At 44.8% G+C, this 14,445-nt stretch overlaps 1 protein-coding gene across 1 annotated transcript in view; it reads left to right on the forward strand.

Annotated features, from left to right (window-relative positions):
* GNPTAB (N-acetylglucosamine-1-phosphate transferase subunits alpha and beta) overlaps positions 1-14,445 on the forward strand; it is an 81,016-nt gene that overhangs the window by 47,225 nt on the left and 19,346 nt on the right. The window contains exons 6-12 of the mRNA XM_065887205.1: positions 4,929-4,993; positions 5,261-5,395; positions 9,854-10,015; positions 10,411-10,590; positions 10,804-10,974; positions 12,534-12,657; positions 13,753-13,956. Coding sequence (XP_065743277.1) covers positions 4,929-4,993; positions 5,261-5,395; positions 9,854-10,015; positions 10,411-10,590; positions 10,804-10,974; positions 12,534-12,657; positions 13,753-13,956 — 1,041 coding nt within the window. The remainder of the gene's footprint in view (positions 1-4,928; positions 4,994-5,260; positions 5,396-9,853; positions 10,016-10,410; positions 10,591-10,803; positions 10,975-12,533; positions 12,658-13,752; positions 13,957-14,445) is intronic.

A 14,445-nucleotide genomic window follows, 5' to 3' on the forward strand; every position in this document is an offset into this window, starting at 1 on the left:
GTTATAACTCAGTTATAACGTCTGTGGCGAGAATCTTGGGTTTATCTCCACTAATTTTATAACATATCAGAGACATAAAAGATTATAAATTTTGGTATAAGTAAAATCTGTGTTAAACGACAGTCTTCTGAACACTGTTTTTGAATTTTCACTTGGGTTTTTATTTGACTATCCTACTATTATATTGATTCATTCAGTAAAGATTTGTCGAGCCACTGCTCTGAGTTGGTTGTTGTTGTAGGCAAACAGCGGAGAAAAAGAAAAGGCACATTCCTGCCTTCATGGCGCTTCCATTTTTAGTGGGCCACAAACTTACTCTTTTTTTCTTTTCTTTTTTTTTTTTTTGTGGTACGCGGACCTCTCACTGTTGTGGCCTCTCCCGTTGCGGAGCACAGGCTCTGGACACGCAGGCTCAGTGGCCATGGCTCACGGGCCCAGCCGCTCCGCGGCATGTGGGATCTTCCCAGACCGGCGCACGAACCCGTGTCCCCTGCATCGGCAGGCAGACTCTCAACCACTGCGCCACCAGGGAAGCCCTCTTTTTTTTAAAAATTTATTTATTTATTTTTGGCTGTGTTGGGTCTTTGTTTCTGTGCAAGGGCTTTCTCTAGTTGTGGCGAGCGGGGGCCGCTCTTCATTGCCGTGCACAGGCTTCTCACTGTCGCGGCCTCTCGTTGCAGAGCACGAGCTCAAGACGCGCAGCTCAGTAGTTGTGGCTCACGGGCGCTAGCGTGCACACAGGCTCAGTAGTTGTGGCACATGGGCTTAGTTACTCCACGGCATGTGGGATCTTTCCAGACCAGGGCTCGAACCCGTGTCCCGTGCATTGGCAGGCAGATTCCCAACCACTGCATCACCAGGGAAGCCCCAGAAACTCACTCTTTATCATCCTTAGTTACTGAGATCCAGGATCACAAAATTCTTTTTTTTTTTAAAGCTGAGTTGTTTTTTTAATTTATTTTTGGCTGTGTTGGGTCTTCATTGCTGTGCACGGGCTTTCTCTAGTTTCGTCGAGTGGGGGCTGCACTTCGTTGTGGTGTGTGCGCTTCTCACTGTGGTGGCTTCTCTTGTTGCAGAGCATGGGCTCTAGGCACGCGAGCTTCAGTAGTTGTGGCACGTGAGCTCGGTAGTTGTGGCTCACGGGCGCTAGCGTGCACACAGGCTCAGTAGTTGTGGCACATGGGCTTAGTTACTCCACGGCATGTGGGATCTTTCTGGACCAGGGCTCGACCCATGTCTGCTGCATTGGCGGGCAGATTCTTAACCACTGCGCCACCAGGGAAGCCCACAAAATTCTTTGTTAAAGGACCAGGTAGTAAGTATTTTAGACCTTGTGGGCCAAGAGGCAAAATGGCAGATATTATGTAGGTATTTGTATAACCATTTAACCATTTTTAAATGTCAGAATTGTCTTTAGCTTGGGGCCATACTAAATTCGGCAGTGGCTAGATTTTGGACCATGGACTGCCAAACCCTGATCTAGATTAAAAAATCTTAGCTATGTTTGGCATTTTAAAAAAATCTCATTTAGGGTCTCCCTGGTGGCGCAGTGATTGAGAGTCCGCCTGCCAATGCAGGGGACACGGGTTTGTGCCCCGGTCCGGGAAGATCCCACATGACGCGGAGCGGCTGGGCCCGTGAGCCATGGCCGCTGAGCCTGTGCATCTGGAGCCTGTGCCCTGCAACGGGAGAGGCCACAACAGTGAGAGGCCCGTGTACCGCAAAAAAAAAAAAATTCATTTAGCCTCTTTCCAGTTAATCATTGAGATCTGTTGATTTTTTCCCTTCTCAAATGTGTCATTTCTGTCCCGGTTACCCTGCCACTTCCCTTGTGTCCACCGACTGGACAGTCCTCCTGCAGTCAGCCATCCTGCCCTGCGGCCAGGGCCTGCGTCTCCTCAGCAAAATGGTTTTTCCAGTCAGGCTTATCCCTTTGATGTTTAGGAAATGAATTTCCTCCTGTGACACTTGATTTTACCTCTGGACTACATTGACTTTTACAAGGAATTACAAAGTGCCTCCTTATAGCTCTCTCACACTGATCAAATTTATACCCATTGGGATCCTACAGAACTAGTGTAATCCCTTTCCTGTGTGACATTTCTTCTTCTTCCTTTAGCTGTCTCTTAGGAGCTTGTCTGCACCCTAGTTTGCTCTTCTCAGAATGAGCTTCGGTTTCTATTACTTTAAAAGTGTTTCAACTGGAATTGAACATTCTGTTTCAGTGTGGTTCAGTCTTCAAAGAGATCAGGACTCTTCATTTGTGAAGTGTTTACTGAGTGCATACTATGTGCCATGTACTACTCAGTGCTGAAGATGCAGCAGTGAGCAGATGGACAGAAATCTCGGCCCTTATCAAATTTACATCTTGGGCGGCTTCCCTGGTGGCACAGTGGTTAAGAATCCACCTGCCAGTGCAGGGGACACGGGCTTGAGCCCTGGCCTGGGAAGATCCCACATGCCGCGGAGCAACTAAGCCTGTGCGCCAAAACTACTGAGCCTGCGCTCTAGAGCTCGTGTGCCACAATTACTGAACCTGCGTGCCACAACTACTGAAGCCCACATGCCTAGAGCCTGTGCTTCACAGCAAGAGAAGCCACTGCAATGAGAAGCCCGTGCACCACAATGAAGAATAGCCTCTGCTCGCTGCAACCAGAGAAAGCCCACACACAGCAACAAAGACCCAACACAGCCAAAAATTAAAAAAATAAATTAATTAAAAAAATATTTACATCTTGGCAGAGGGATCCAGACAATTGATACAACATACAAGTAAATTATATAGTTTGTAGAAGATAAATGCTGTAGAGAAAAATTAAGCAGGGGAAATTGAGTGGTAGGGCAGACTCCCCAAGAAGGTGATTTTTGAGTGAAAATTTAAAGGAGGTGAGAGAGCCAGCAACATGAATATGTGGGGAAGGAGTGATTCTCCATATATTCCCTATATATAAGGTAAGTGGAATAGCCAGTGCAAGGGTCCTGAGGCAGGAGGATGTCTGACATGTTTGAAGAAGAGCAGGGAGGCCAGTGTGGCTGGAATAGAGTGAACCAAGGGGGAGAGGGCAAGAGATGAGCCCAGAGAAGTCACAGAGACCAAATGGTACAGGCCTCAGTAACCACAATGGGCTTTAGCTTCCAGTCACAGTGCGGTGAGGAATCAATCATTGGAGGGTTTGAGTAGAGGAGTAATGTGATCTGACTTACATTCCAGAAGGATCAGTCTGGCTGCTGTGGTGGGAATAGACTGAGGAGGGGCAAAGCTTGTAATGATTCAGGCAGGAAGGAAGGGGGCTTGGATCAGAGTGGCGGTGAGAAGTGGTTGGACTGTGGACATTTTGAAGGTCAGCTCAACAGGGTTTCCTGATGGGTTGGTATTGGGGAATGTCACCCTTCTTACTCTAAGCCTCTTCTTCTGCTTAAAAGCACAAAACTGGGATGGAAACTCAGTGTGGCCTGAGCATTACTGCCTCATACTGAACTCACTGTCCGCTAAAACTCCTAAGTCTTTTTAAAAATCTTACATGTGCTAATGCTCAAATACCCCTTTGATTTATTTTTTAAAAAATTATTTTTAAAGTACTCCTTTTAATTTTTACTTGGCTTGTTGCCGAGTTAAAGATCTTACCTTCGTTTGTAAGAGATTTTATTTTGCTAGATTTGACTGATTGCTCCAAACAGTCAAGGACTTTGGGGAACCCTTAGTCTGTTACCCAGGATAGTAGCTTCTCTTTTGGCTCCGTGTAAGCCCACACATTTCACAAGCATGCCTTCTGTATCTTCCAAAACTTTGATGGATTGTTGAGCAGACCTATAGCAGACCTCCAGAACTCCCCTCTAGGTTGATTGTGGCTTTTACAATTTTACACTCTCTGATCAGAATTGGTTATAATCCGCCTAACTTGAGATCTGGTCTCTGTTAAATCCACAAAGATGCCATGTGTTGTTTAGCTGCCTTCCTGAGATTATGTACAAATACATATTGCTCAGCTATTCAAATTGTCCGATTTACCAGTATAGAATCCACCATATCAATGGGGACAGACAGACAGACAGACGGAGGCAGAGTGAGGTGTGTACCTGATGAATTTACCCATAATGAACTCATGCTCTTAGTGCCCAGTACTTTCTTTAAAGAGAAACAGTATATTGTGAAGACTTTCTTTTCTCCAGTGCTCACCAACTGTATTTTTCTGATACATTTGAGACTCTTGCTCGGGATCAACACCCATCTTGCAGGCTGTAGTCTGCAGACCCTGCTTTCTGTGCCCATTTTGAGGATCAGAATTGCAGCCTTCCAACCTGTCCTGTTTTCCATGGTCCCCGAATATCAGCAGGTTTGCTGATCTCATTTGTTCCCATCACTTTAGAACTCTCTCCCCATAGGGCTGTGTCATCACCCACATCACTCCCAACTTAATCTGCTCTAATCACATTACCTGATGAATTTTAGGAATTCACTGTGACTCTGGAGGAACTTTAGGAGAGTCCTAAGTGGCTCCCTGCCGTTAATCTAAATGCCACTGGCCTTGCTTTCAAAGCCCCCTTCTGGTTGCCCTTTTTTTCCTAGTACCCACCACTCCCAGATGTTTTACTCTGGTCAAACAATTTTGTTTTTTAAATTAAAGATGTCGATGTTTGATGTTTGCTTCTACCTCTGTGATTTCTGTCCGTCTGTCATTTCTACGTTTCTTCTGCCCACACAAGTCTCTCCTTCAGTATTGCAAAATCTAACGTTTAATCGTACAGCAATTTACATTTGTTCCCCTTTTGTTAGATGGGTTAATTTTGTCTCCCCCAACTACCTTTTCTTTGAGACCATCTATTATACCGGTTTAACAGCTCTCAAAATGCCTTGTACAGTGTCCTGCCAGACATCATAGTTAAGTATTCATTAAAAACATGCTTGTTTATTGTATTCTCTATTGTAGTTGAAGATGCCCACACTGGAATTTTTAAAGGAAACAGCAGACAGACAGTTTGGAGGGGCTATTTGGTATGTTACTTTAAATTAACTGTATTTTTGCAGTAGATTAGAATAAAAGTATGAGAAATAAAACTTTTACTTTGAGAGGCTTTTTAATGTTTACTTTTCCTCTAAGCCTAGCTTTCTAGTACTAGTGAATATCGATTTAAATAATTGTAATATTCTTATTTTGAAGCTTGTGTGATGAAATAGATATTTACTAGTTTTCTCAGCTGTAAGTTTTCACCAGCCTTATGATGTGGAAAGTGAGTTGTGTTTTTCCCCTTTTTATTTCAGACAACAGATAAGGAAGTCCCTGGGTTAGTGCTAATGCAAGATTTGGCTTTTCTGAGTGGATTTCCACCTACATTCAAGGAAACAAATCAACTGAAAACAAAATTGCCAGAAAATCTTTCTTCTAAAATAAAACTGGTAAGAGTATAGAAAATAGAGCAATTAGCGTAGCACATCCCATTTCATGCGTGCCTCTTCTCTGTGGCCCCCTTTGTTATAGTATAGCCGACAATCATAAGCAAAGAGGGTCTCAATTCTGTCAGTGTTGTCACAAAGACAGCTCTTTATTTGTAGAAGATCCTCCCTTTTTACTCTTTATTTGGGCAAAATTCTGAGTCTTAACTTGGTTTGTTGGTTTCCCAGACAGAAGCAGGATTCATTTGTTTAACAAATGAGCTTCTACTGTGTGTCAGGTGCTGTTCTAGCTGCTGAGAATGTAGCAGTGGACAAAGCAGACAAAAGCCCTGATGGCAGTGGAAGCATGGAAGGAGGGGATGGGGGGAAATCAGACATGTGGTGGTAGTTACACACAGGCTCCTGTGGATTTATGAAGAGCTTCCACTCACAGAGGGGGGATGCTTCAGATTTTTGGAACATTTGATAATGTGAAACCTTCATTCATTAATAGCTGGTTGAGCCACTAACATATTTAGTATTTATACTTATTAACTTTTCACGCTTGACCACTGAGGCCATTCGCGAATTGACTTTGGAGACGGTGACATGTCTTTCCATAACATTTCTTGTTCTCAGAGCCATCTGTCTGATTCATGTAGGGCACAGTCCGTGTGGGTGTACTTTCCTTTTGACCTTATGCCAAGATGCCTGCTATTCTGTCAGAAACAGTCCAGGTTGTAAAACGTGAATGTTTCTTCTCTCAGACTAGAGGGCATAAAGTTCTTGGCTCAGAATTTGTTAGGCTCTGCTTTTCTTGATTTTACCAAAAAAATGTTCTTTAAATTCTGCCACTGTGTTTAGCTTCCTGCTTCTCAGTCCCTGCTCTTCTTGATGTCATTTAACAGTTGGGAGGTGGAAGGGTGGAGGTAGTGGCAGGGAGAGCTGTGACTCGGGGAGGGGCGGTTATTTAGTTCATGTCTGGACCATGTTTTCTGTCTGCCGGTCAAAGTTCCTGTTTAACTTATTTCCTTTTCCCCTTGAGTGTTTCACTGTTTTAAGATACATTGTATTACCTTTGTAAATACCATGGTAATATGAATGACATTTATGCTTTTTCTTTTCTTCATATTTTCCTCCATAACTTTCTTTATGGTACCTGGAAGTATGGTGATGCCCGGCTAGATTAGAGTTGAGTTATTTCTTAATCTGCAGTTATTTTAAAATAGATATTATATTCCTCCTTCCCTGAATTATTTTTAGTATGGATTTGGGCAGATAAAACCATAGATTAGCATTCATTTCAGCCAATGTTTATTTGGCTTCTTGGCTTCCTAGCTGTTGGTTCTACAGTTATAGACATATGTGTATCTGTACGTTTGACCAGCACATCTGCTGCTAGGTGGGCGTGTCCTGCCAAAGATCACCAGCCCAAGTCGTGGTCACCCCGCAGCAAACGAGTTTTTGGGCAGTGTGGAGTGGTGTGTGCCAGGAGACGCTGGGGGCGCAGGAACTTGAATTGGGCGGTAGCACCACCAGGCTCGGTACATGTGGACGTCACCTCCTCCGTCATTCACCTGGTTGGCAGTTGATCTGGATTCCCCAGACTTGTCTCTGTGGAGGCCGGCACCTCCTGGGGGTACAGCCAATTATTCACAATGTGCATTGCAGCTCACTGTCACGGTGCCAGCACCTGCGATTGGCTTCAGAGATGAGCACTTCTCATCTTTTGGAGGCTAGAGAGAAAATGAGAAAGAGGAAGCACAGAAGGAGAGTGTCAGTATTCAAGCCTGGTTCTCCAAGGGACTCTCTTTCCTTGGGTCCCACTTCCTGGTTCTGTTATGGGCACCCTGAGAATGAAGTTTCCAGTCATTGGGTTCCCAGTCCCTTTAGTGAGCATTGATTAAACACCTGCTGTTGTGCCAGGGACTGTGCTAAGGATAACTGAGTGACTAAAATCACTTATTGTTTGGGTGTGACTGCTTCCAAACAAAGTGTTAATACAAAGTGCTGGGAGAACATGTGGGCTTCGGTTGTACTGCAGGCAAAGACGGCTTTGCAGAATAGGAAACATTTTGGCTGGGGCTGTGCACAGAACAGCCGTTCTTCCAGCAGAGAAGCCAGTGGGAAAGACCTTTCTGAGAGGAGGGAACAGCTTGAGCGGAGGGCTAGGGGCTTGCAAGTAAATGGTCTTTTCAGAGAACCAAGGCAGCTGTGCAGAGGCCAGAGACCAGGTGGGGATTTTCCTGATGCTGAGACTGGGAAGTTAGGTGGAGGCCAGATTGAGAAAGATCCCCTGGTGAGGAGGCCGGACTTTATCCTGGAGGCAGAGCGCGTCTTGAGGAGGAGGACCCGGTTCAGGCCTGCAGAACACGGGAGCGGAAGGTGTAGCAGGTGGACATTAAACAGGAAGCCGGAGGCAGGAAAGCCAGTTCAGCCGCTGCTGCCGTAGCCCAGCAAGACACTCAGGTTCCACAAGTGCCTTGGCAGTGGTGCCAGTGATGAGAGTGGTTCCAGAGCCATCTGAGAGAAACCTTCAGCATGACGTGGTGACTTATTAGCTACTGGAGCAGATGGAAGGAGAAATGAAAGGGGAAGTGGATGTGACCAGCAAAGACGGATGTGGTGGCATTAACCACACTCAGAGCTTCATGGGAGAAGCGAGGTTTTCAGAAGGACCCTGAGAGCTCAGTTTGCAGTGTTACATTGGAGGGGCCTTGTGGCATATGGGAGGGAGGGCCGTTAGACATTGGGCTTCAGGACCTGAACAGCTGAACCTCTGTGCCCTCCCAGGCTCCTCCAGGGGGCCTTTGCCAAGGCCTGTGGACCCCAAGCCACCTAGCACTCAGTTCTGTCCCAGAGACCCTGGCCGGGCTGTGAGCATCTCAGGACAGGTACTGCCTACTCATCTTGTGCCCTAGTGATCACCTTAGGAAAATGTCTGAAATTTCAAAATACTTTTCTAGAATAAAAGCAGCTTGGATAGAAGAGATTAATTAAGATAAGGGTATTTTCCAAATAAATTAAATTAGGATATTAAAGTACTACATTTATTTATCCTATAGTAGTGATTTTTGCACTCCAGGGAGCCCCTCCAAGGTTCTGTGGGAGCCACTGTGGGAGGAGAGGCTGGGGGAGGGCAGCGAGACTGTTAGGTACCCAGATAGAACAGACAGAATGTTTGCCCTGCGTGGCCCGCCTCCCATCCGTCCCCTACATAGCGAAGCAGAATAGAGACGGCAGTGAGAGCTGACCTTGGGTGAGTGCTTTGTGTATACCAGACACTGTTAAGGTGAGAGAAAGTAATCAGTCACGAAGACAACACACGTGTGCACACACACACACACACACACACACACACAATTTGCAGTAAGAGTTAATGCCTACATAATGAAAAGGGCCTACATAAACTCTACTTTGGGCCTATATAAGCTCAGGAGCTTTGCAAGATGAGCTAAATATAGTCATGTAGCATATACAAGAGATCAGAATGAGCCCAAAGTAATTGTTTGCTCTGTTTTATAAATTAAGAAAGAAGGCTAAAAAATCAAGAAAGAAATTGGCCCTATTAGAAGAGCCAATTCAGCAGAAGGATGTTGCTGTCCTAGATGACTGGTTTTCAACCCTCTCTCTGCTTTTTAAGCTCTGAAAGCCTCTTTTCACAGGAAATTGTATGATACAGAGTTAAAACAAAAAACGTATCGAGGGTGGTGTGGGCTCTGGTCAAGGTGGGGAAGCCTGCCTGTAAAACATGTTGGTGCTTGTGGTGTTCCCTCCTGGATTTATGGTTGCTTTGAAAACGTTGCCTCAAGGTGGTTTTCCTGTGGAAACACTTCAAGCAGCCAGGACACCCGTCGTAGGTGTGGGCACGAGAGCTGTTAGACACCTCCTGGCAGTTGTGCTCTCCACCAGTGTTCAGCGAAGTTACCTTGCAGGGCTTTCCCCAGTGTAGGCAGATGGGTAATATTCTAGAACAGAGGTCACAAACTGGGGACCAGATGCATCTTGTTTGAATGCATGCCAATCAGAAATATTTGCGCTACCATTGAAAACCGGGAGATTTCATGTAACACTGGGGATTCTGGCCTCTCCAGAGATCTGGCAGCCTTTGTCACTATTGACTAGTGGCTGCAGTTTTCAGATGGGGCCTGAGATGTCCCATTTGCCAAAGCCCCTGACTCCCTCTTGTTTCTAAATACTTGGTCCATTGCATCATTTGGGAAATGTGTCTGGCCTGTTCAGGTCTTCTGTTTTTGGTGATACTGGCTTACTATTTCATACATGTATGTGAAACTTTTAATCTTCTAAATATATGTAGTATACATTTAATATGTACAATATGTAGCATATAGTAGAGTACACAATATGTAGTATATATATGTATTGTATGTATTTAAAGATCGAGGATCAAACTGGGAAGTTTAAGGTGTCTCTTCTCTGTTGTTCAGTTTTTCCACGTGTAACCCTCTTGTTATTTTATAGTTGCAGTTGTATTCAGAGGCCAGTGTAGCACTTCTGAAGTTGAATAACCCCAAAGATTTCCAAGAACTGAATAAGCAGACGAAGAAGAATATGACCATCAATGGAAAGGAACTGACCATAAGTCCTGCATATTTATTATGGGATCTGAGTGCCATCAGCCAGGTAAGGGATGCAGAGATTGTTTTAGAACCCGAATTGAGGGCTTTGATTATTAAAGATTTATGAGTCATTATATTAGAAGAAGGAAGAGGGCTTACAGAGAGGTGACTTGATTGGCACTTCTCTAATTTTCCAGTCACCGCCATTGGTTTATACTAATTGAAAGTGACCTGGAATCAGTTCCAAGAAATTTTTCTTCAAAAAATGTGTGAAAGAAATGCTGTTTTTGTTGTGCTGTTTTAAATATGCTGAGTGTTCTGCATTTTTTGTAATGTGTAAAAGCTGGACACGGTCTTTGGAAGTTTGCTGGCGCTCCCTGAGTGCAGAAGGGACAGCTGGGAGGGGCAGGTGTGACTTAGGCGCATTTTACATCTTTCTGTGCCCCATGCTTTTCTCAGTCTAAGCAGGATGAAGACGTTTCTGCCAGCCGTTTTGAGGACAACGAGGAGCTGAGGTACTCACTGCGATCTATTGAGAGGCACGCGCCGTGGGTTCGGCACATTTTCATTGTCACCAATGGACAGATCCCATCCTGGCTGAACCTCGATAATCCTCGAGTGACAATAGTCACACACCAGGTAGCGACTCGCCATATGTCACAAGGCTGCGGTTTCCTGTTCTGTCTTTTGCTGTTCTTTGTCTTGTTCCTGATTTCATCCTCTTACCCATCTCACCTCCATTTCCACCTTCCTTTAATCCTTCCATTCGCCTCCCTCCCTCCCTTCTTTCCAAAAACAAAACAAGACAAAAACCTCTCATCTCTCTCTTTCTCTTTTTTTTTCTGTTAAAAGGATGTTTTTCGAAATCTGAGCCACTTGCCTACCTTCAGTTCACCTGCTATCGAAAGTCACATCCATCGCATCGAAGGGCTGTCCCAGAAGTTCATTTACCTGAATGATGATGTCATGTTTGGAAAGGATGTCTGGCCGGATGATTTTTACAGTCACTCCAAAGGTCAGAAGGTGAGTAGCTAAGAGATGCCTGGCTTAGAAGTCATTTAGAAGTTACAGACAGGAAATAAGGAAATCAGTATATATACCATATTCAAATTGGATCAGAGAAGCATTTTTGAGTGTTAAGCTCGGGAAAGTTAACAATCAGGGAGTGAGAAAACTACAGCGGGAACTTTGCTTCCCTATATTCTCACCCAGGACCCACCCTCTACATTTGCTATTGCAACAGCAGAAAAAGCAAATAACTGTGAAACACAAAATCGTGTTCACCATGTCAGCAAAATGCCCAAGATAGAAAGCTCAAAGTAGTGCTTAAAGACAGGGCTGAAATTTCATTGGAGGCAGCCGGTCTCCCTCTGGCTTTGAGGGGCAGGATGGCAAAGTGGTCACGAGCACAGATATGGGTGCCAGCTGTGTAGCACTGGCCTGGGTGATGACCTGGCCTCGAGGTTTCCTGTCTGTGTATTGGGGGGAACAGGAAGACCCTGGTAGTGTTGTTAGAAGGGTTCAGTGATCAGTTGGAGACTTAGCACCATGAGCTTGTAAGTTCTAGAACTCTGTCAAGCTATGGCTTGACAGGGGAGACAGACAAAACCAGTGACTGTGTACAGCGATTTCCGTGCCAGTAGGTGTGCCCTGGGTGCGAGGAGTGGGAGCGCCAGAGAGCGAAGTCACACTGGGATAGGGACTGAGATGAGCTTGGAAGAACAGGAGTTAACCAGGTGAAGAAAGACCTTGCAGGTAGTTGCACCGTGCAGAGATACGGAGATTTTAAAGGGGAATGCATTTTTCAAAAATGATTTTAATTTAGAAAGCAACCATGTACCATGTGAGTTGTTTTGAAAGCAGACAGGTTCACAGCTCAGAATGCTGTGCTGGATAATTCATCACAGGACCTCGTGTATAAGGATATTGAGAGTTCGTCTGCCCCCCCTTTTCAGCCTTGAGACCAGATGGTGCATGAATCTGCTTAGGAGTTGACAACAGTGTCACAGAAAAGCAGTGACTTGTGTGCACACTTTCCACCTGCACGCTCTCGAACTCGCATTTAAGTCTGGCGTGTTGCTGCTTTATTTCAAAATAGATCATTTATAAGACCATGTTGTAAGACTGACCCGTAAGTTGAGTCCTTGTCTCCTTTCCTTGAGCAACAGAAAAGAGTAAATGTGCCAGGTAAGACCCATCAGCAGGGCAGGACTGAGAAACTACCACAGGATGGCCCTGAACGCAGACCTTTTCCAGAGGCTCAATTTGTTTTGTTTTTCTGTTAAAGGAATCCTAATTTAAGAATAAAAAGTGTCAGGGGACTTACCTGGTGGCGCAGTGGCTAAGACGCTGAGCTCCCAATACAGGGGGCCCAGGTTCGAACCCTGGTCAGGGAACTAGATCCCACATGCATGCTGCAACTAAGAGTTTGCATGCCACAACTAAGGAGCCGGGAAGCTGCAACTAAGGAGCCCGTCTTCTGCAACTAAGACCTGGTGTGCAACCAAATAAATAAATAAATATTTTTTTAAAAAGTGTCAGAAACCAGAAACCACTTTATTTTCCCTCTGGTTTTATCATAGGTTTATTTGACATGGCCTGTGCCAAACTGTGCTGAGGGCTGCCCGGGATCCTGGATTAAAGACGGCTATTGTGACAAGGCTTGTAATAATTCGGCCTGTGATTGGGATGGCGGTGATTGCTCTGGTGAGGGTGTGTTCAAATGTAACTTGTCCATGTTGACAGAATTTTTTTCATTTGTTGTCATTATCAACCATGTACAGTGACTTAAACATTCTTCGCGTATTGAAACAATCGTCGTAGACTCTTTGGAGGTGATGACTGGTGTCCCCATGTGGCCCAGTTTATTCATATTGTTATTGTTGGGGGCATTTTCCCACATGACCCTACACTTGAAAGTGTCTTTTATTATTCAAAATATGAAAATCAGTTATACCCTTAATTATGTGAGCTCGAGAGTAAGAATTGCTCTCACTGGTTCCTGTCGGAGCTCATGGCCAGTGGCCCCTAGAAGCACACTGCTCCAGGTCAGTGAGGGACTAAAGAGATGCAGAAGAAATAAACATCTCTCCTCAGCATCTCTTCTCCCTTTCTTGTACACTAACATTTAGACTTGTTGAGGATAACAAGTTTTTACATTTCTTTATTGCCTTTCAGTTTATAAAGCATCATCCATTATCCACTTGAATTTCTCAGTCACCAAAAGAAGGAGAGTAGGTGCACAGATATTCTCATCCTACTGCATTTGAGGAAACAGGTTTGGGAAGGTGTTGGACGAAACAAAGCTTGTGTTTCAGTCAGCTCTATCAGAGGCACTTTTGAAAAATATGAACCGCTGCAGGGAGAGAACATAGACGTGCAGGAGAGTCTCTGCAACACGGAGAGCTCAGGGACAGAGCAGTGACACTTGGTCACGAGCTTATTGCCAGTGTTAGGACATGTTCTTGTCAGTCCCGAGAGTCACGGTCTTCAGAATAATCTGATCCTCCATACACATCTACATGTGCCCCCCTTGAGCACATCTGAGGCCTGTACTTCTGGGTTGCACAGATGGTAAGTGCCGAGGCCTGGTCATCCCACACCCAGTCCACTGGCAACTGATGCCCCCTTTTCAGATTGTCTCTTTTTAAGCTACGTAAAATCTTCTGTTAAAGAATGGGGTGAACCTTTCCTGACTGAAATTCATGCATCGGTCTTGAAAACACAGCTGAGAAATAAGGAACTGGCTATTTTCCAAGACTGTAAACACAGCAGGATTCTGTTTTCCTCCTCTCCCTCCAGGTAACAGTGGTGCGGGTCGCTATGTAGGAGGAGGTGGGGGCACCGGGGGCATTGGAGTCGGACAGCCCTGGCATTTCGGTGGAGGAATAAGCGGCATCTCTTACTGCAATCAGGGATGTGCAAATTCCTGGCTGGCTGATAAGTTCTGTGACCAAGCCTGCAATGTCTTATCCTGTGGGTTTGATGCTGGTGACTGTGGGCAAGGTATATTTATTGCCATAAAAACGTATTTAGGATAAGGGGGTAACAATCTTTCATAAATAGAGGGTTTTGGATCGTTTTTGTTATTTAAAGTAATAATTCTCTAGGTATCCCTTTCCCAGCCTTGCATCCAAACTAGTTGTGAGTTATGAGAGGGCACAGATCTTTAGACAACATGAGACACTGAAGCTGCATCTTTTCCTGTTACTGCTCTAGTCTGATTTTTTTTTCTTTTTTTTAGTAAGCAGATTTATCTTAGCAGATTTATCTTACATGGTGAAGGTTTAATTTGGGAACAGTGAAAGGAGACCAATAATTCATTAAATAAGCTTGGTTTGAATACTGGATCTTGTTGATAGCTTATTAACGGCGGTCCTTTTGGTCAGAAAGTTGTCTTTTTTTCAAATGGACAAAAAGATGGAAGTTGACCATTGGAATTCGCTGTCCTGAACCGTGCCTTGTCTCTGTAGTGAGTCAGCCTCAGCATTCCAT

The sequence above is a fragment of the Phocoena phocoena genome, chromosome 11 (genome assembly GCF_963924675.1).
Source record: "Phocoena phocoena chromosome 11, mPhoPho1.1, whole genome shotgun sequence".
Classification (NCBI taxonomy): domain Eukaryota; kingdom Metazoa; phylum Chordata; class Mammalia; order Artiodactyla; family Phocoenidae; genus Phocoena; species Phocoena phocoena.